At 41.5% G+C, this 21,255-nt stretch overlaps 2 protein-coding genes across 2 annotated transcripts; both read left to right on the forward strand.

The window, feature by feature from the left end:
* Nucleotides 1-4,989: 4,989 nt before the first annotated feature.
* star (steroidogenic acute regulatory protein) lies at nucleotides 4,990-6,434 on the forward strand (the record flags this gene model as incomplete). The annotated part of the gene is made up of 7 exons (XM_083902651.1): nucleotides 4,990-5,053; nucleotides 5,183-5,290; nucleotides 5,387-5,517; nucleotides 5,607-5,765; nucleotides 5,860-6,044; nucleotides 6,126-6,219; nucleotides 6,315-6,434. The coding sequence occupies 7 exons, from the start codon at nucleotides 4,990-4,992 to the stop codon at nucleotides 6,432-6,434; spliced, it is 861 nt and encodes a 286-aa protein (XP_083758777.1).
* A 4,487-nt stretch (nucleotides 6,435-10,921) lies between these two features.
* On the forward strand, nucleotides 10,922-21,133 carry elmod3 (ELMO/CED-12 domain containing 3). Its single transcript, XM_083903050.1, has 12 exons — nucleotides 10,922-11,038; nucleotides 12,551-12,622; nucleotides 12,709-12,783; nucleotides 12,868-12,937; nucleotides 13,230-13,292; nucleotides 13,405-13,493; nucleotides 13,887-14,010; nucleotides 14,104-14,226; nucleotides 14,361-14,491; nucleotides 17,394-17,470; nucleotides 17,557-17,684; nucleotides 17,969-21,133. The coding sequence occupies exons 1-12, from the start codon at nucleotides 10,976-10,978 to the stop codon at nucleotides 18,217-18,219; spliced, it is 1,266 nt and encodes a 421-aa protein (XP_083759176.1). The 5' UTR covers nucleotides 10,922-10,975; the 3' UTR covers nucleotides 18,220-21,133.
* The last annotated feature ends 122 nt before the right edge of the window (nucleotides 21,134-21,255 follow it).

Genomic DNA, 21,255 nt, shown 5'->3' on the forward strand with positions numbered 1-21,255 from the left:
ATTGTTGGACTGTAGACCAGAACCACGGGATACGGGAAAGGATAGAAAGAAGAAAACAAGCTCATATTCAGGGGATCCACTGTATAATAAAGACCACCATAGGGAATAGAAAACAGGGTCTTAGTGATTTTTTTTGTGTTTTTTGTTTTTCCACTCATTTTCAGTGCTTTATTCTATGGCCTCTTTCTTGTCCCAGTATCTGTCTATGGTCTCTGTAGAAGCACCTGAACCATGTCATACTCTTACCTCTACATACCTCAGATCACTCCGTAAACATTCAGAACTTGTGAACCTCCACACATAATAAAGTACATTAGGCCAAAGATTACAGTTTAGTCTGATGCTGTTGTTTTTCTCGCTGTGGTTTAGAATCACAGGAGACTCCACTTCCTGTCCTGTCTCTAAATATGAGCCTGCACACACACATCATTTAGCTTAAAGCGCACACACACACACACACACACACACACACACACACACACACACACACTGCTGTAACCCTTTGGCTTCTTCATACCTCATCCATTGATGTTAGAATTATAAACCGGGTTTACGGTGACATTTTGAGGAACACATGCACTCAGTCTCACTTACTATTTGCACAATTTAAAAATCATGTCATGCTGTGACGATGTTACCTCTGCTTTTGAAGACACATTCTTGTATTGATATTCTCACATGCTTGTTATTTTCTATCTCAAGTCTTCTCGCTGCATCGCTGTTTCTGTTCCCTGTTTCACTTTCTCTTTACAGCTCTAAAGGGTCTTCCTCTTATTCTGTTTTTACTGCATTGAACCAAGACAGATTTGAAACTTGATTCTATCCCAGGGTTGTTTTATTCGATCCAGGTCATTGACATCAGAGCAGACACCAGGGATCCAAGCAGACTTTTCCTCCGCTGAGTTACTGAAAGCTGCTCCGTGCATTAATTACAATCCTTTTTTTTTTTTTCACGATCTCATGCAAGCTTGGTTTTTCTGCGTGTGTTTACTTGTAGAGAAAAATGACGATCAGACTGAACACACAATGTCCACACAGAAACACAGACTGGGACAGTTTGGAGGTGAAGGGAACGGTTCAACCGAGGTCAAAGATAAACCGGGGACTTCTCCTTCTTATTGTGATGTACAAAGCACTGAGTGCATGTGAAAGACAAACCCACTATGTTCAAGTCCCAATAAACTCTGTGCTGTAGTTTGACTCTGTCACAGTTCATGTGTCTCTCCTTTGTCCATGTGACTTCAGGTCATGTCTCTCTTCATCACTACATTATCAGTGTCAATCTTTCAGTTTCCATGACAACCTTAGTCTCTACAATTACAAGTGTGCATGGATTCTATAAATTAGGTTCCAATAGAATATTGGTTTACATGTTCTAACACTGCCATCCTCCTGTGTATTTAAATATTTATCAGCCTGAATGAAACAATTTTATATATTTGCTGTTCTTATATTTTAATAGCAAAAGTGCTTGAGGTGTGACCTGTTGCTGTGTATCCATGACCAGGCCTTGGTATAAACTGTGTGGAGAGTCCACAGGAACCACCAACAACACACTAAACAAACAATTTAAAGGTTTATTCAAATCAAATGTCTGGTCAGCTTGGCTGATCAGGTCTCTCATACTGGAACTTCTATGGAGGACCAGTCCACTCACACACTCACATGTAGACGTTTATAGGATTGTTAACTAGTTTTAACTGATTTTAACTTTAACTGAAGTAACTGGATGGTCACTGGTTCGAATTCCAGGACCGATCCTGAAGCTGAGGCCATGGACCAATACATGTTGATGTGATTAGTTCCTAATAAAGTGATACACTGTCATTTTCATCTGCTTCAGTGTTGTGTGAGTGGTCTTCATGAGTGGTCGCTGCTCTATTCTGTGTCCCTCTGTATTACTGTGCCTCTGTGTTCTATCCCCCTGTGTTACTGAAAATGAGGCTGTATAGAAGAAAGAGGGACTCATGGATAAGGGACGTGAGGTCACAGGTGAAGGAGACGTTTGTCTTCATTAATCTGATTCTGTTTTCTCTGAGTCCGTTGTTTACTAATCCCTCGTCCTCTTGACTGCTTTCTATTTCTGTGTCCCTCTGCATTACCATGTCGATGTACTCCGTCCCTCTGTATCCTGTCTCTCTGTATTCTGTGTCCCTCTGTGTTCTGTCCCTCTGTGTTCTGTCTCACTGTATTCTGTCCCTCTGATTCTGTCCCTCTGATTCTGTCCCTCTGTGTTCTGTCTCAAATGTATTCTGTCCCTCTGTGTTCTGTCCCTGTGTAGCCTGTGTCCCTCTGTGTTCTGTCCCTCTGTGTTCTGTCCCTCTGTCCCTCTGTGTTCTGTCTCACTGTGTTCTGTCTCAGCGTATTCTGTCCCTCTGTGTTCTGTCTCAATGTATTCTGTCTCTCTGTGTTCTGTCCCTTGGTATCCTGTGTCCCTCTGTATTCTGTCCCTCTGTATTCTGTCCCTCTGTATTCTGTCCCTTTGTATCCTGTGTCCCTCTTTATTATGTCCCTCTGTGTTCTTTCCCTCTGTATTCTGTCTCACTGTATTCTGTCCCTCTGTGTTCTGTCCCTCTGTGTTCTGTCCCTCTGTATTCTGTCCCTCTGTGTTCTGTCTCACTGTATTCTGTCCCTCTGTGTTCTGTCCCTCTGTCCCTTTGTATCCTGTGTCCCTCTGTGTTCTGTCTCACTGTATTCTGTCCCTCTGATTCTGTCCCTCTGTGTTCTGTCTCAAATGTATTCTGTCCCTCTGTGTTCTGTCTCACTGTGTTCTGTCTCACTGTGTTCTGTCTCAGCGTATTCTGTGCCTCTGTGTTGTGTCCCTCTGTGTTCTGTCTCACTGTGTTCTGTCTCAGCGTATTCTGTCCCTCTGTGTTGTGTCCCTCTGTGTTCTGTCTCACTGTGTTCTGTCTCACTGTGTTCTGTCTCAGCGTATTCTGTGCCTCTGTGTTGTGTCCCTCTGTGTTCTGTCTCACTGTGTTCTGTCTCAGCGTATTCTGTCCCTCTGTGTTGTGTCCCTCTGTGTTCTGTCTCACTGTGTTCTGTCTCAGCGTATTCTGTCCCTCTGTGTTGTGTCCCTCTGTGTTCTGTCTCACTGTGTTCTGTCTCACTGTATTCTGTCCCTCTGTGTTCTGTCCCTCTGTCCCTTTGTATCCTGTGTCCCTCTGTGTTCTGTCTCACTGTATTCTGTCCCTCTGATTCTGTCCCTCTGTGTTCTGTCTCAAATGTATTCTGTCCCTCTGTGTTCTGTCTCACTGTGTTCTGTCTCACTGTGTTCTGTCTCAGCGTATTCTGTGCCTCTGTGTTGTGTCCCTCTGTGTTCTGTCTCACTGTGTTCTGTCTCAGCGTATTCTGTCCCTCTGTGTTGTGTCCCTCTGTGTTCTGTCTCACTGTGTTCTGTCTCACTGTGTTCTGTCTCAGCGTATTCTGTGCCTCTGTGTTGTGTCCCTCTGTGTTCTGTCTCACTGTGTTCTGTCTCAGCGTATTCTGTCCCTCTGTGTTGTGTCCCTCTGTGTTCTGTCTCACTGTGTTCTGTCTCAGCGTATTCTGTCCCTCTGTGTTGTGTCCCTCTGTGTTCTGTCTCACTGTGTTCTGTCTCAGCGTATTCTGTCCCTCTGTTCTGTCCCTTTGTATCCTGTGTCCCTCTGTATTCTGTCCCTCTGTGTTCTGTCTCTCTGTGTTCTGTCCCTCTGTGTTCTGTCTCTCTGTGTTCTGTCTCACTGTATTCTGTCCCTTTGTATCCTGTGTCCCTCTGTTTTATGTCCCTCTGTGTTCTGTCCCTCTGTATTCTGTCCCTCTGTTCTGTCCCTCTGTATTCTGTTCCTCTGTGTTCTGTCCCTCTGTGTTTTGTCTCACTTTATTCTGTCCCTCTGTGTTCTGTCCCTCTGCCCCTTTGTATCCTGTGTCCCTCTGTGTTCTGTCTCACTGTATTCTGTCCCTCTGTGTTCTGTCCCTTTTTCCCTTAGTATCCTGTGTCCCTCTGTGTTCTGTCCCTCTGTGTTCTGTCTCACTGTATTCTGTCCCTCTGTGTTCTGTCTCACTGTATTCTGTCCCTCTGTGTTACTGTAAATGAGGCTGTATAGGACAGGGGGACTCATTGATAAGGGACGTGAGGTCACAGGTGAAGGAGACGTTTGTCTTCATTAATCTGACTCTGTTTTCTCTCAGTCTGTTGCTGTTTACTAATCCCTCGTCCTCTTGACTGTCTTTCTATTTCTGTGTCCATGTCCACTGTTGTCCCTGAGAGTATTTTCAACGCCTGGCTCACTAAGACAATATTGTTTTTTAGATGGTTTGGATTTGTCTTAGGTGAAGTGAGTAAGGTTGTCCAAACACATGTTGTTATTGATCCTGGACTGTGTCAGTCAGTGGAGTTTTACACCCTCATTTTAACAGACCATAATCTAGATGTTCTTTGCAAAGCTGTCTTCCTCATTTTAGTAAACATACAGTTGGACAATAATAAATATATCAAAACAGTAATGAGTGTAGGCTCCTGAAAATTAAAAACAATTCACAAGTTATTATTATTGTTATTAATAACAATAATACTAATTTTAAATTATTTAAATGTTAATTACTGACCATGTCATTACCACACAATGATAAACACATGTATCTAATATATTATAACCATGAAGACATGATGAGTCACGCAGTCTGTTCCACTGACCTCTCTTCAGGACTCTATTATCTGACGTGTGTGTGAGAGTGTGAGACGTTCTGCCTGAGTCCACAGCAGCAGCAGCAGCAGCAGCAGCCTTGGTGACATGGTCAGTGAGTGATGTGAGTGTTTATCTACGTGGAGATAGCACCGCGGCCTTGTGAGCACATATATATATACGGTCTCTCTCTCTCAAGCCTCTACACACACATCCAAACTTCCTCTTCTTGAGCACTTTCATTCATCTGGATACTCAACTGATTTACTTTGTCTTCTGTTAAACATCAGTTTTCCACTTGTCGTAAAAAGCTACTGAAGAAGATAAAATGCTGCCTGCGACCTTCAAGCTGTGCGCTGGCATCTCTTACCGGCACACGAGAAACATGACAGGTAAGTGAAATGATCCATTTTTTGGTTTAGTTGGAGTTCTGCATGTAGCCCAGAATGTTCCTACATACTCTCTCTTTTTTTGTGATTGAATATTAGCGTAAGAGTAATTTCCGTGTTGACTTCTCCCAGGTTTGAGGAAGAATGCCATTGTGGCCCTTCACCATGAGCTGAACAGACTGGCAGGTCCAAGTCCCACTAACTGGATCAGCCAGGTCCGCAGACGGAGCTCCCTCCTCAGTGAGTTTGGGAATTAAATGAAAGTATCAAATACAGTCATATAAAGGTGCAAACTGAACATATGTGATTTACTGACTTGGTTTACTCTGTTGTAAGGTTCTCGGATCAAAGAGGAGCATAAGTACAGCGAGGAGGAGATGTCTTATGTGAAGCAAGGTGAGGATGCTCTTCAGAAAGCCATCAGCATCCTCAGTGAGCAGGACGGATGGACCACAGAAACTGTAGCTGTGAGTACTGACACCAGTGTAACTCTTCACTCATATTTGGAAGAACATGAGCGTTGATGACTTCCTGTGCGCGTTGCTTCCCTCCACAGGCAAACGGAGACAAAGTTCTGAGTAAGGTGTTGCCTGACGTCGGGAAGGTGTTCAGGCTGGAGGTGATGATGGAACAACATTCTGACCACCTCTACAAAGAGCTGGTGGGAAACATGGAGCAAATGGGGGAGTGGAACCCTAATGTGAAACAGGTCAAGGTAAGTGAACTGGAACATTCATATGATTGTCTTTCTTTAAAAAAAAAAAAAAAAAAAGAAAGAAAAGATTATGTTATTATTTGAAATCAAACAGATTCTTCAGAAGATCAGCCAGGACACGATGGTCACCCATGAGGTTTCTGCAGAGACACCTGGGAACGTGGTCGGACCAAGAGACTTCGTCAGCGTCCGCTGTGCCAAACGTCGAGGCTCCACCTGCTTCCTGGCTGGAATGTCCACCAAACATCCCCAAATGCCCGAGCAGAGGGGAGTGGTCAGGTAAGACCACTTATTGTGGCATGGATGGATACAGATGGATGGTTTACAGTACTGTTGTGCATTAATTGTTTCATCCTTCAGGGCAGAGAATGGGCCGACCTGTATCGTTATGAAGCCTTGTGCTGAAGATCCAAATAAGACCCAGTTTACCTGGTTACTAAGTTTAGATCTAAAGGTAAGAAGGAACCACAGTGCAGTAAAATGAAACAAGTGAAACCAGAGTGTTTACATGAACATTAACAGTGGCTTTACGTGTGTTGTGTGTTCCAGGGTTGGATCCCAAAGACGATAATAAACAAAGTGCTCTCCCAGACACAGGTGGACTTTGCCAAGCACCTGAGGCAGAGGATGGCTGATAATGTTTCTATGGAGATGGCTCCTGCCTGCTGACACAAGAAGCCTCTTGAGCTTTGGCACACTGAGCTCAACAGAGGCAGAGGAGAAACACCTGCTCATTAAAGAATCACCAAATCTGCTCACAAGAGAAATCGAATAATAGAACATTATTATTATATAATATATAATTATGGCGATGCGATGAAGATGATGTTTTTCTCAGCACAAATGCTTGTTTCACTGTTTTCTTAACACTAAAAACCTGCTGTGAGATTTTGCATCACTGACACCAACCTTAAACCTTTTTTCTGACACACTCGTCATCGAGCATGTGACACAAATGACATGTCAGATCCCTGTGTCGCTTTGATTCCAGTGTTTTATTTATTGTTGTTGAACAGATGCGGATCACGTCACCTTTGTAAGTGATATGTATATTTGTATGTTTTGAGAAGATAGAAGATATTATGGAGAATGATTTATCTGTTATATCCTGAAGCATGAGAATCTAAATAAAAACTCATAAAAGTCTTCCGTGAGTTCCTCTAAAGTTACAGTCCACAAAAATAACATACAGCTCAATAACAACAAGGAAAATAACAACAAAACATACAAGTCCACACAGACACAGAGTAGATGACTTGCAGTTGGGGGTTTTTATGGGTTTTCTGACAGTTTGCCAGAAGGAGCAGGTGTTTGGACTCTGACTCTGTGTATGAGGAGCTCAGCAGAGGCTGATGAGAGCCAGCAGCACATTCTCTGACATCAAGTCACAGCACATCTCATCCCAAGCAGGAAGTCTCTCTTCCATTTGTGCCAGTTGTGTAACATCTTTACTATTTTGTGTAGTTCCGATTGATCCAAAATGTTTTCTCAGAGCCAACTTTGTACAAATGTTATGTATAGTGACGAGACGACAGGTGTCAGGATTTAACGCTCACTCACTAACATTACCTCACAATTCTGCTGAGGCCTGAAGGACATTTCTGAGTTGAAATGTGAATCCATGTCAGGCTGAGACCTGTCAGCTGGTGAGCGTGAGCAGAACACTTCAGAGAGCTGCTCGGGTAAATGCAAAACACATTTACAAATGTCTGTCTTTTAATAAACGTTCCAGAGGAGAATAATTGACATCTGCTCAAAATCCATGAAGATCTCAACATAAGCAGATGTGAGGAAAGGAGAGCTGCAGCCACTCAGAGCTGTTTATAGTTCCTGTGTGTGTGTGTGTGTGTGTGTGTGTGTGTGTGTTTCTTTTTATACATATTACTACTTTACATGAAGCATCAAACAGGAGGGACTTAAAGCTGCAGTAGACACTGAAAGTTATTTGAGTCCTCAGGTTTCATCACAACAGACGAGAGCCAACACCATTTCTTTATGTCTAATGCTCTGCCTACACTGACATGTGTATTAGCCCAGGATCCAGGATAAACCACATCAATAGTCGGCCCTCGGGCAGTCAATGACCTTGTCAGGGCTGTGTGTGTGTGTGTGTGTGTGTGTGTGTGTGTGTGTGTGTGTGTGTGTCAACTAAAGCCCTGCCAATAACTTTACAGCCAATTCACCATGTTTAATCCGTGTCACCGTTCATCACATGACATGCATCGTTGTGATTGGCTGTTAACTTTGATGTACAGAGGTTTTATTGTTCAAACTTGTTAACATAACATATCCATGCATGTTTGGGGTTATGTGACACAAACTCTCTCCCAGAACTACTTTTCTTGACCTCTGAACCGGGCCCACTCTAATCCTGAGGTCTGTCTGTGTCATAATGTTCAAAGATACAAACTATCCCTTTAAGCTCCAGTCAATCAGAAAGCAAGAAGTGAGTTTTCACAGTGCTTTTAAACTGATCTGTTAGGAGGTTTTATTCATGTGTATAATAATGATGTAGCTTTAGTTACAGCAAGGTGGTGTCTCCCTAATCCTACCTACTGTACCTACCTACCTAAATCTTGAGATTTACGATCACATTTGTTCTCACTGAGATCTGGAATACAAACTTATCTGAGGAGCAGTGAGAAAAAAAAAGGAGGTCAAAATCTCCCTGCTGGTGAAGACACAGAGGGGGAAAAAAGAGCAATGACGTAATGAAACTAGAGTGAGACCGGAAACTGCAATTCCCATGATGCACTGCAAATGCCGTGGCCACTGGACGGGGGAAGGGAAGCTGAGATTGGAGGGAGAAATAATCAGAAACTGAGGTACTTTTTAAAAATGCTTCAGTCGCATGTTGTGTGTTTTATTTGTCATATTGAAATGTCTGTGTGACAAAAGCAGCTTTTGTCTCCTGTGTTGTGTGTGTGTGTGGGGACAGACTCAGTCCCCGTTACACTTCACTTGAGCTGCGGCTAGCTCGTTAGTTAGCCTGACAGCTGGCTTTTCTATAGCTAATCATCTCTTAACTTCTCCACCGCACTCAATATCTGTGTTTAAACCTTCTCACTGGATGCTGCACACGTAGTGCGGGCCTTTCTGGGCAAAGACAGCCGCTGTGTCCCCGCATTGAGACCAAGCAGAGCTGCGTCTTTGTGCCAGCGGGGTTGCTATCTGACACACGGCTAGCATGTTTGCAGCTCCACATAACGTTAGCTGAGTGCTGCTGTAGCTGTCAAAGCGTCGATGTCTCAGTGGACAAGTGTCCTCTCGTACAGTGGACAAGTGTCCTCTCCTACAGTGGACAAGTGTCCTCTGACAAAGGAAAAGACGAGAGTGCTGTAGCTGTCAAAGCGTCGATGTCACAGTGGACAAGTGTCCTCTTCCATTCTACTGTGTTATAGCTTTAGATTTATTAGATTAGATTATAAGAGTAAAAGTGTCCTCATATTTTGATGATCATTTACATATCAGTTGATTTTAGACATATTTATTATTGACCCATGTTCATGGCCATTAAAATATGTGCAATATTCCTGGTCTATCTGTCAAATAAAAATTATAACAAAATATTTTATATGAGCTCATGTGCAGAAGAGTACAATACCTCAAATTTGTATTCAAGTGCAGTACACACAGTAAATGTATTTAGCAGTATTTGCATGGCTTGATTTATGTTACTACGTAATTAGTTAGTTAACATTAATACTTTCTTCCTCTTTCTGCCTTTGATGATGATGATGATGATGATGATGATGATAGTAGTCTGTTGTGCTTCTGTTGATCACAACCAGATACTTTAGAAGTGTTTTTCAACCTTTTTTGAGCCAAGGTAAATTTTTTTCATTGAAGAAATCACAAGGCACACCACCAAACAAAAATGTTTAAAAAATGATACTCTGTAGCCTATATTAACAATTTAGTCATTCTTATCAAAGTGTCTTGAATATTTATATCCATATTATTTGCAGATAAATCATTATTTGTTTTCAAAAAATGTTTTTAGACCAATTGGTGAAATTGGATAATTTCCCACGGCACACCTGACGATCTCTCACGGCACACTAGTGTGCCACGGCACACTGGTTGAAAAACACTGCTTTAGATAAAAGGTCTATGACAGTACATGAGAGTGCAGGTGTAACCAAAGTCTTTCTGTCTGTTCTTCCCTCACAAATGTGATTCTTGTCCTTTTAGCCTTTAACTTTTCATCCTGCTCACTCTGCCAAGAAGAACAAAACACCGAGACGAGAGGTAAGGAGAAAGTCAACGATGATTAAACCCACAAGAAGGCAGCAATGCTATTATATTATTATATTCTATAATAATACAATATATTATATTACAAAATGACTGCGTTCTACTTCAATAAGCTGGTTTACAAAGTTAGTTTTCAGCTGTTCTGATCTAAATATTGTGGTTACATATTTATCAGCTTTGACGTGATTACACCTGTATTTATTTCCACATTTGACATTATCTATACATCACTTATGCACTGACTGTAGTTAGTCATTTTGTTTTGTTCTAGTTTTCAGATATGGTGAACATATGACAATCCCTTCTCAGGATTCTGGCAAAACAAGAATTCTTATCTATAACCCATAGCTCCCTGGACACCTGCAGCTCTTGCTCTGGAATTCCACTGCTGCTTCACATGAGCCTAAAGACCTAATCCAGCAGAGACCCGAAGCTGCACCTGGATCTTGAGTCGCTCAGCACCAACTGGATTTGTTTGAGCAGCAAAATAATGACGTGTCTCAGACGGGGAGAGCCCAGCCCTGAAAAGCAGGGTCATCAGCCAGCATCTGTGTACCTGTGATGGGGCTGAGGAGTGAACCCAGTGGCTGTTTCCAGCACACTTGTGTATTGATGGATATCCAATTCCTCCCATCAGCTCGTGTAGACAGATATCTGCACATCCCTCTCTGTGCACATGTTCATGGTTAGACTTTGGAGTATCTAATCAAACTAGACTCCACACAATCATTGCTACAGCAAAGACAACATGGATTTCTTTTGCCAGTGATGGTTCAGTGAAATCATACCGATGAGTGACATTGAGTTTACAAGAAGAACATCAGAAAGGCTTAGAATCTTGCAGTCATTACATATGTGCACTACAGAAACAATGGTGGTCGTCCTTGCATTAGCTCCTCAGCCCATTTTTGTCCAGGACTTAAGAAGCCTGTAGAGTCCAGGATCAGGAACACATGCCCCAGCCAGCTCACATGTATGCAATGGAAGAAGACATTGATGTCACATCACATCCTGAGGTAACTTTACCTTCATTACCTTTGCTACTAGCTCCTTTCTTTAAATGTGTAATCCGTCATTCCACACCAATGTTAATCCCTTTAGAACAGAATGACAACACCTACTGCCTCCTTATTGATAGTCACCACTGCTCTGCTCTTTTGATCATGTGATGCAATAAAGGCCATTTATTTAAGTAGTTCTGTTACATGTATTTAATTTTAGGCCTAAATTCTCCCCACACTCGCCGCTATAATCCTGTTTGTTTGGCATGTGTCCATGGCTGCAACGAATAAGACCTATACCTTATCTACAGCTTGGTCTTCTAGACATAACAGTATCTCTTGCTCCCTGGCAACTGTTCGTATGTACTTCTGTTTTTGGAAACACTTGGATGAGTAAAGTCAACACAGTGTCTTAGGTGTTGTAGAAAGATGTTGGGCTAGAACAGTGTCATATTGAAATCTGTCTAACATACTGGAGATTTGATGATTTCAATTTCTTTTGTATTCCTCAAACCATTCAGTGACTCGTCTTCATGGCCCATGGATGAGTGCATTATCATCCAAGAAGAGACTGCTGCTCTTTTCAAGATAGAAACTTTAATATAATGGTGATGACTTAGAACAACCTCAGTGATGCTTTCCACTCCTCTTAAGAGACAAGTGGACCCAAACCATGTCAGCAAAATGGCCCCCACAGCATAATCCCCTCAGTGTTGAATGGGGAAGGATGACTCATCTGAACATATCACATTTTTCCAAATTTCTCGACCTGAGAGACTTACGTTTTTGAACCACTGAGCTCTAACATGCAGCCTCTCTGTGTAGCTGTCACCTGACTGCTCTCGCTCACACTGACATTGTTCATGAACCAGCATCATTTTCGTCAAATGTGTGCTGTTACTACAGTTGATAAATTATTTACTGGTTTTAGCACAGATTTACAGGCAGTTGTCACTATAGTCTCTGTTCCTATTCTTCTCTCTTTGTGAAAGTTTAAAATTAAAGTTTGATCAGATAATTGTACCATGCAGTGGAGCCATCTGCACTTGTCATGTGTCTGTCCCTTTGCTGAATGTAACATAAGAAAGAAAATGGCTTATTACCAGATTCTTAGTGGGTAAATCCATTATTGTTGTACTTCATATAAGCTGTAGTGCAGGGGTTCTCAAAGTTTTGATACCTGAGGGCCAATTTAGGAAGCCAACATTGGACTGATGGTCGCCAAAGTAAAAAAAAAACAGAAAGAAATCCCATTTGTAATAATTTTAATGACCAGATTGCAGTTCTACAGTTTACACTTGTTGGTCTGTATCCAGTAATGTCCAATAAACATTTAACAAGCTTAGTAGCTCCTGGATTAAAACTATCAACTGTAATTCATTGCGGGCCGCCAGAAATGTTTCTGTGGGCTGCCATTGGCCCGCGGGCCGCACTTTGAGAACCATTGCTGTAGTATATTAAGAAACGTGATCATGTGCAGTGTTCACATTTTACCTTGCGTCTGATACCTGTGTGCCCTTCTGTCAGGGTCTAAACGGTTTGTCCAGTGAATGTAATCCATCAGAGGAGATCACCAATGGACACTCCAATCATAAGCCTGTGAGTACAGCTTTGTTTCAGCCATTGTAATTTGTTTATTTCTACGTCTAAGTCCTGTATTCATCATAACCCTCATTACTTCACAGGTCATGAATGGTATATTTATTGGTCATTACGTCACAGACCACACCAATGGCAGTGCGCCACTCGCATCACTGCCGGTAATTTCATTTCGTTCTTAGCATCGCACTCAAGCCAACATGATTCTTCTTTCATGTAACTCATTATAAGGTTTTTGTTGTCAGATTTCAGCACTGAAGCAGAATGGTCTTCTGCAGACCCTGACGGCAGGAGGGGACCACCCTAAACCTCCAGGTAACACACACAGTCTCACACTACCTCTCTTTTGTTGAACACCCTTTTCCCACAGGAATCTGTGAGTGTATCCTAGAAACCCGGCAGCCTTTGCAGGTAAAGCCTCTCTCAGGAGGGAAGGTTGTCTACTCAGAGAAATCAGAGTCTCCATGGCTCCCTCCCATAGCTCATTGTCCTGTGGCCTTTCCACTTTCCGTGTCTTTAAAGAGTTCTGCTCGTACCTACATGCCCATAGTTTCATTTATACTAAAGTGTGGGTCTTCATCAGCATGCTTTTTGAATCTCTTTGTAGAGGAAAATGTGGAGTTAGAAAAGGCCAGGCAGGAGTGGGAGGCCCTGGAAAACGTTCAACCAGGTCAGACACATCTCACCGTTTCACCTGTTTGTATTTTCAATGAAGATGTTTTATTACTTTTGTTTGTAAGTTGCTGATGTTAATGAAATAATCTTCTGTAATCTCCCCTTAGCTTTCACTGAGGACTCAAACCCAAGTCCACTTATCTCCTTCAATGAAGCCCTGCAGTACTTCCAGACCACAGACCTTGTGGATTTGCTTGTAAGAATTTAAAATGTCTCACATTGTACCGGTGAATGTGGTGGTTTTACATGGTGAATTCAACATTATGTATATTCTACAATACTCAGTGAAACAATGTGGGATGGAAAAGAACAGCTGGAAGCATTTTATTGTGACACAAGTGGAGGATGTGGAGTTTGCATAACAAATTAAAACCAAAGGAAATTTGACTCAAAGACCTGGGGCCCACGTCAATGAGAAACATACAACAGAGAAAATGTTCCCAACAGCAGGAAAACTGCACTCACCACAAAATCAATGAAGTGTGAATACAACAATAAGTGGATTAATAGATGGCTGTGGTCAGTTTGAACTCTAAAGGAGTGTTATATGTTATGTTATATGTGTTTTTACTGCCTTTTCCAAATGTAGAAGAATATCCAGCCAACCATTCGCAGGACTGGTCTGGCTGCGATCACACACTTCCTCTTTGGACCTCCACGGCTTCACCGGGAACTCTTGGAGGAGAGGGATCTGGTCTTTGCTATTGCACAGTGTGAGTGTGTGTTTACAGCCCATAATCATGCCACACCAGCCTGTATTTCTTAGACCTGTCACCACTTTTAAATGTTTGTGTGTCTTTCAATAGGCCCCGTGGACAACAGCCAAACAGTCCACATGCGTGTCCTCCAAACCATTTATAAGAAGCTCATTGGCAGCAGACTGGACTGTCCTCGCTACGGCGGACACTGGGAAAACATCGGCTTTCAGGGTAAGACACAGTGGCCTCCTTCAGTACTTATGATGTCCTCTTATCTTAAGATTTGTGTTTGTGTCAAAAAAAACTGTCACTTCACGACAAACAGTTCTCTGCTCATCTGTCTCATAATCTGTATGTTACTGTAGGTACAGATCCAGCAACTGACCTACGTGGCACTGGTTTCCTGGGACTGATGCATACTCTGTACTTTGTGATGGATCCAGAGACTTTGCCACTGGCTAGAGACATCTACAAGTTATCCCAACACCCTACACAGGTATTCTCGGCCAGAGTCTGCTCCTGTGTTCTTTAGAAACTACATTATTGATCTCTCCTTGTGAACCTGTGGATACATATATACAGTACTGTGCAGAAGTCTTAGGCCACCATTAGATTTGTTGTTTTAGCAATGCTATAACGACAATAGAGGAGAATTATTTCTATTTCACTTCACTGGAACACATCCAGAAAATATATATGCAGTTTTTTGTTGTTTTAAAGAAAAAAAGAACAATAACACAGCTCTGTTAATACTCGAGTGGAACCTTCATTAATGTTACTGGTAAATCCTGTGTTTGTTCTGCTATTTAATTTCAAGAAATATCTGCTGTAAAAAATATTTGTTACGCCAAGACATGAGCAACAAGCCATATATGTGTTAACTGAAATGTATTATTCACTTATATGTATATGTATGTATATATATATATACAAAACTTTTCTTTCACTCATGGTTAGTGGTTGGCTGAAGCCATTTATTGTCAATCAACTGTGTTTACTCTTTTTAAATAATAATGACAACACAAACTACCCAAATGATCCTGATCAAACGTTTACATACCCTGGTGATTTGACCTGATAACATGCACACAACTGGACACAAACAGGTTTTAATGGCTATTAAAGGTGGTGGGGTTTGGTGGAGGCACTTGAACAAAGATGGGCTGCATGGTTGAGTTGCCAGAAGAAAGCCATTACTACGCAAATGCCACAAAGTATTCTGCTAAAGCCCACACTATACTTCTACAAGTGACTTATCCAACTGCGTAACCACGGAGACCCCTCAAGCCTTCATAGCTCTCTGTGTCGGATATGCACTGCAATTTCCTGCCCGATCAGATTTAAAAACTTTACTTGTAAAAACATCCGTGACTATGTCCACAAGCTTTTCAAAGTAGTGAAACAAACAATAAATTGACCAAAAGTCAATAATTGTAAATATAATCTTAGGCCCCTGACTCACTTTTTAACCAATTTAACTTAAAGGTACATTTATAATGAATGTAATCTAAGGTGATTCAGCGTCAGCGATAACAGCTCGGCCATTAATTAAATGTGAAATCGCTCGCTCGTGATTTGTAAGAGCGCTTTGTTCGTTGATTACTTTTGATTTTAGTAAGGACAACAACAGCATCATACAATATATTAAAACCTGTCATGTTTTAATCTATAACGTTTACACAGGGTCGCCGTTTAGTGGGCGTTACATCACAACACACTACACAGTTGTAGCTAGATCATATTGATTAGCTAAGCAGTAGACCTGCTATAAAACCACTTATTGTCACCTATCACAGCAATGAGTTAAACCAGGTGACATCCTTTACTTTTCTGGGAAAATAACAAATACAATAGCATTAAGTAGTCTAAACATAACAGTTCTGTGTAATAAATATCTTATGATTTTAGATTTGTTATATGTATTAGCTACATGGCCCTACAGTGTAGTGATCCAAGGATAACCAGAGCTTCTCACAGTCAAAATTAGAGCAAAAAGTGTGGACTGTAAGGGTTTTTAGTAAGAAATGTGCACAGCAGAAGAGAAGGAGGGAAATGAAGGAGAAGGTAGTGAACTGGAGAGACCAGGAGGTCTATTTTTGATTATTGCACTTTTTATTTTATATTTTTATTTTGCTATTAATACTTTTACTTAATAAGAGATGCACTAGGCTTGTTCCTGTTGTTCATGATAAAACAGTAATTAGTTTTACGTTTGTTATGTAAAATCCATTTACATTTGGGGATTCTTGCACCATCCCATGCCACCCTGCCAAGACCTCTGGCCCCCGCTTTGCCACCCATGTAGAAATTTCCAGATCTGCCACAGTTCTGGCTACAGTGAGCAATGGCATCCGAGAGAGAAAGACTGTTTTTGTTGTTGCTGCAGCTGAATAACATTGAAACACAGATACTTTTGATACAAAAATGGAGTCGTGAAAGACTGAGGAGACAAAATGTACAGAGACTGATGGCAGGTGAATTTGACAGTCTTATTGGACCGATGAGGGACATGGACAAAAAAACCCCACCTCAGGTACTTCCGAATGTCGGCTGGCAAATTTGATGAACTTCTACGCCAATAAAAAAGGAGTATAAATTGGGCTTTACAATACGCCAAACGGCGTACAAGCAGAGACAAGCCTCAAACCTTCTGGCACAAAGTCATTTGGAGTGATGAGACCAAAATTGAACTTTTTGGCCACAACCATAAACACTACATTTGGAGAGGAAGGTTCTGTGACCATCTCAGTCTCCTGATCTCAATATCATTGAGTCTCTCTGGGGAGACCTCAGAAGTGCAGTTCATGCAGGACAGAAGATAAAGAGCTACTACCACAAAAGACTTCAAGCTGTCATTGATGTTAAAGGGAGCAATACATGCTATTAAGAACTGGGGTAAACCTTTGATCATTTGGATAGTTTGTGTTGTCATTATGGTTTAAAAAGTGTAAACACAGTTGTTTGACAATAAATGGCTTCAGCCAACCACTAACCATGAGTGAAAGAAAAGTTTTTGTTGTCAGTCATATTCTCTGAAATCACAAATTTATATGCTACCGGTGAAAAGGTTTAGAACACCCCAATTTTTCCAGTTTTATTGAAATTCAAGCCATTCAAGTCCAATGAATAGCTTGACACTTTTGACTGGTAGTGTATGTATATATATATGTGTATATGTGTATATATATGTATATGTATATATATGTATATTTATATATATATATATATATATATAAAAAAATATATATATAAATGTTTGTGTGTGTATATATATATATATATATATATATGTGTGTGTATATATATATATATATACATATACATACACATATTTTTATATGTATTTTTTTAAATATATATATATATATATATTTATATGTTCTGTGTCTTTGCTGTAGAACTTTCCATTCAGTGTGATGTCGATAAACATGACCCGCATCGCTCTGCAAGTGCTCAGAGAGGAGGCCTTGTCCAAGTGAGTCATCGCTCCTCAGTTATTGTTATCACAGCTGATGAAGTGATCACTTCTAACCAATGCTCGTGTGTCTCTGGTGGTGACAGGGAGTGCAATCGTCGTCAGCAGGTGGTCGGCGTACTCAATGAGTTTTATGTTGCCACGTATTTGCACCTTTACCAGCTGTGGAAGACCCAACACAAGACCATTGCTGACTCTGGTTTTGTACTGAAAGGTCCGGTTATTTGTTTATAATAACAAATATTGCTATTTCTATTCTCAAGGTTCAAGGATTTTATTGTGAGTCATTAGTGTGTTATTCCATTATTATGGCCATCAGCTGGTCAGCTTCTGCGTTGAGCCTCATATTTATTGGACATGTGATCTGCATTGATCTTATCTGATTGTTAACCAGACAGTGAATGATTATATTTCATAACTCGTGTAGAAGTTGACGCAGAAGCATGGTTGAACACAGATTGACCATTGACTACATTTCCTCTGTTTTTGAACCCTTAGAAGTGGAGCTGTTTGCCAAAAAGAATCCCAAGCAGATGCTGCGTCGACTTGAGGTCTTCCTGAAAGAGAGGCAGGCCGTTGGGATCCCCTGTGGGACATCATCAGACTCTCAGGCCCAGCAGCCGTCTCCCAGCCTGGGGGAGAGAGCGGCCAGAGCCGTGGTGGGACAAGGAAGCAAGGGGAAGGAGATGCACTTCACGGGAGTGTGTGATCTACCACCAGACATGGAGGGAGAGGCCAGACTCATCTAAGCTAGACTGTGTGTGTGTGTGTGTGTGCGTGTGTACATGTGAGCAATCTTGTCTGTTAGCGACTAACTCAGAAAGTTAGAAGAACCCTGCCAGACCCTGATCTAGGACCTGCTATCTGAACCTTTTCAAACACTTCCACTCTCTCCCTTGCTGCTGGGGTGTTGCACTTTGATCACATTATGCTTTCAGAGTTATATTTCCTTCGTATGTGTATGTATGTGTGCGTGCGTGCGTGCGTGCGCTTGTTTTTTGTTACTTCATTCTTTTTTTTAACAGATAACAAAGAACAGTGGAGACTTTGGAGTATAAAGAGTTTAAAGAGCTCATAAACTTAATGTGTCACAAAATTCCAAAACATGCTCACCTGTGTTCCCAGGATCTCTGTCAGGTGATGTTAGCATAGCAACAAGCAGCCATTATCAAAGGTGATGCTATGCTAACGGCCCACACTGCATCTGAAGGGCAGCGTTCTATGGTTTAAGTCAACTAAAAAGAAATCTGATCCAGCTTCAAACTGAAGCTTTGAATGTCTCCTCACTTTCTTTATCCATGTGATTGAGTTTAATGTCATGTGAAAGATGAAGGACAGTCAGTCCACACGTGTGTGTGTGTGTGTGCATGCGTGCGTGTGTGTGTGTGGTGAAGCCAGTGATGGTGTGATTGACTCAGTCCAGAGCTCCCTCCTCATACGGGGGAATATATTTTAAATAATTTAAAGAACTAATCTCGTCCTTTGTGAAGGGACGTCCTTCATAAGCTCACAGTTATGAGTAAAAGCACTTCAGAGTGTGTGATTAAGCTGATGTGAGGGATTTTCAACACTCACCTTAGAGTCTGTGCTTGGTCCCAGCTTCATTCAAAGGTCTGATGTGAGCTTTCTCTACATTCCGTTACAAAGCATGTGATTGTAATTTTTTTGACCAGTTTAGAACTGCTGTGTGGGTGTGGATGTGGCCGTGTGTGTGTGTGTGCGCACCAAATGGATCAGCTGATATTGATGAAGGATGCCTCCCCTTGGAGATAGACGTATGGTACAGTATGCAATCCCAGCTCTCACTCAATGATAATCAAAAACGATATGTGCTGTGTGACGATAGAAATCGTTCTTTACTTCAGGGTTTGTGTGTGTCTCTGTGTGTGTTGTATGACAGGAACAGACTACAAATGGGGTCGCTTTCTGTGGCACAAAAGAAATCCGCTTTACTGAGCACTCGATCCATGGAACTGCAGAGGCAGGGCTGTTCGTTTAGAATGGTTCATAGGGTTGAACATATTCTCAGCAGAGCATGTGACTGCTCTGTGCTCATGTGAAAGCGTCTCCCGTTGTCGTAGTCTCAGTCTGTAGCATGTTCAGGTAGCACTAGTACTGTAGCATCTTATATCCTCCTCCTCCTCTTTGTAAAGCTTGTTGATGTCACGTCTCAGTTACACTCTGTAGTGTCAGTGAGTGAGCAAACTGTTACTACTATAGCACATTCATTCCATGTGTCCATCACGCATCCTTCAGTAGACACACGTGTGTGTAGGTGGCACAGTGTGTGTTCTGCAGAGATGTGGCATCGGCTCGACCTTGTCTTCTAAGAAGGTGACGATAAAACTGTTGCCTACATCAGTGGAATCACATGCTCGTTGTTTTTCTTCTTTGATTTGAGCCAGCGTGCTCCGCACACACACACACACACACGTGTGTGTGACGCAGTAAACAGTTGTTGTGGTCATTAAAACACGCAGGCCGAATGGATATGAACACACACAGAACAATCACAGGCGTGTAAATCTTCAGTGTCATTCATCGCTGTTTGCCACCATGTAACTTAAAAATGGAGCTGATGTACTTTTGCCAATTGTTTGCAAGTGTTATGATTGATCAGGAACCTTTTGCACTGTTGTAGACCTTTGATAGGATGTGTAAGACGTGACGTATGCAAGCGTAAGCAGGCCTTCAGCAGGTCTTCATCTTCAATAGCCATATTGTTTGTTCTCTCGCAGCCACCTCATGAAATGGAGTGAGATTCCCCTCATTGCTCGAAAACGTTGCACCGCAGATTTGATCTGGCATTTAATTTTATTCCATTTTAAACTGAGGAGCAGTACAGTGTATGTAAATCAGGAAGTTTGTATATAGAGAATTATTGATTGTAACTGTATGATTGTCTGTAGGGCATTATACTGAAACACATTGCTTACCTCAAGACTTGAGACAAATCTCTCCCTCTTCTCTCCCGATGTTTGTTTGTGTTCCCCCAACATTCTCTCTCTGTGTTCTATAACAACATCTGAAGCACTACATGATGACAAACTAACACAAACGCTGGTCAATGTTCTGTGTGTTCTATTAAAAGACACATTTGTAGACATTATATAGGCCCACACGTTATGATCAAATCCTTTTTAAAATCATCTATAATTGGCTGATGTTTACCATGTTGAAATAAGCTGGTTTTCTTGTGGCTTCAGTGATAGTAAAGTATATCTTTGCTGTTTTTTAAGTGTTTGATGTCAGGAAAACACTTGTTTCTCACTACAGTCACAACCATACTTCAATATCTGATTGTAAAGATATAGGCTTGATGAGCAGTCATAATACCGTGTATGCTTTGACCTTGGTATAATATTAAGTATCCAGACAAGGCCTGATTTATCCTCTCATTAACAAAAGTTATATTTTCAGCACTTGTAATTGATCTTATTCTTATGCATCCATCACCATTTGGAATCTCCTCAGTTGTGAAAACAGAAAAGGATGTTGTATGCTCTGAGAGGCGTGCGCTGAACTTCAGCAGCAGCTCGGCAAATACAATCACTTCTTTCAATATCCTGCGCTTTATATGAAGGTGTTTTACTGTTGCCGGTGTTGTCCTGTCCCTCAGAGCATTTTATGACTGTACCTTGATTGTAGAAGCCCTATTTTATACTGAAGAGTTATTTCAGAATACAGTATGTGCTGTTGTACATTAAATGTATTGTATGAAGAAAGCTAAATAAATGCTGTTTAAAAAAAAAATGTCATTGTGTGTGTGTGACAGTTTTACTGGT

The sequence above is a fragment of the Microchirus variegatus genome, assembly GCF_963457635.1.
Source record: "Microchirus variegatus genome assembly, chromosome: 16".
In the NCBI taxonomy this organism is placed as follows: Eukaryota; Metazoa; Chordata; class Actinopteri; order Pleuronectiformes; family Soleidae; genus Microchirus; species Microchirus variegatus.

Excerpts from the sequence above, each read along its gene's own strand:
- elmod3 (XM_083903050.1), top strand. The coding sequence starts at position 10,976 with ATGCCCCAGCCAGCTCACATGTATGCAATGGAAGAAGACATTGATGTC. Across the intron at positions 11,039-12,550 it reads ATGTCACATCACATCCTGAG|GGTCTAAACGGTTTGTCCAG; the intron begins GTAACTTTACCT and ends CCCTTCTGTCAG. Across the intron at positions 12,938-13,229 it reads GGACCACCCTAAACCTCCAG|AGGAAAATGTGGAGTTAGAA; the intron begins GTAACACACACA and ends ATCTCTTTGTAG.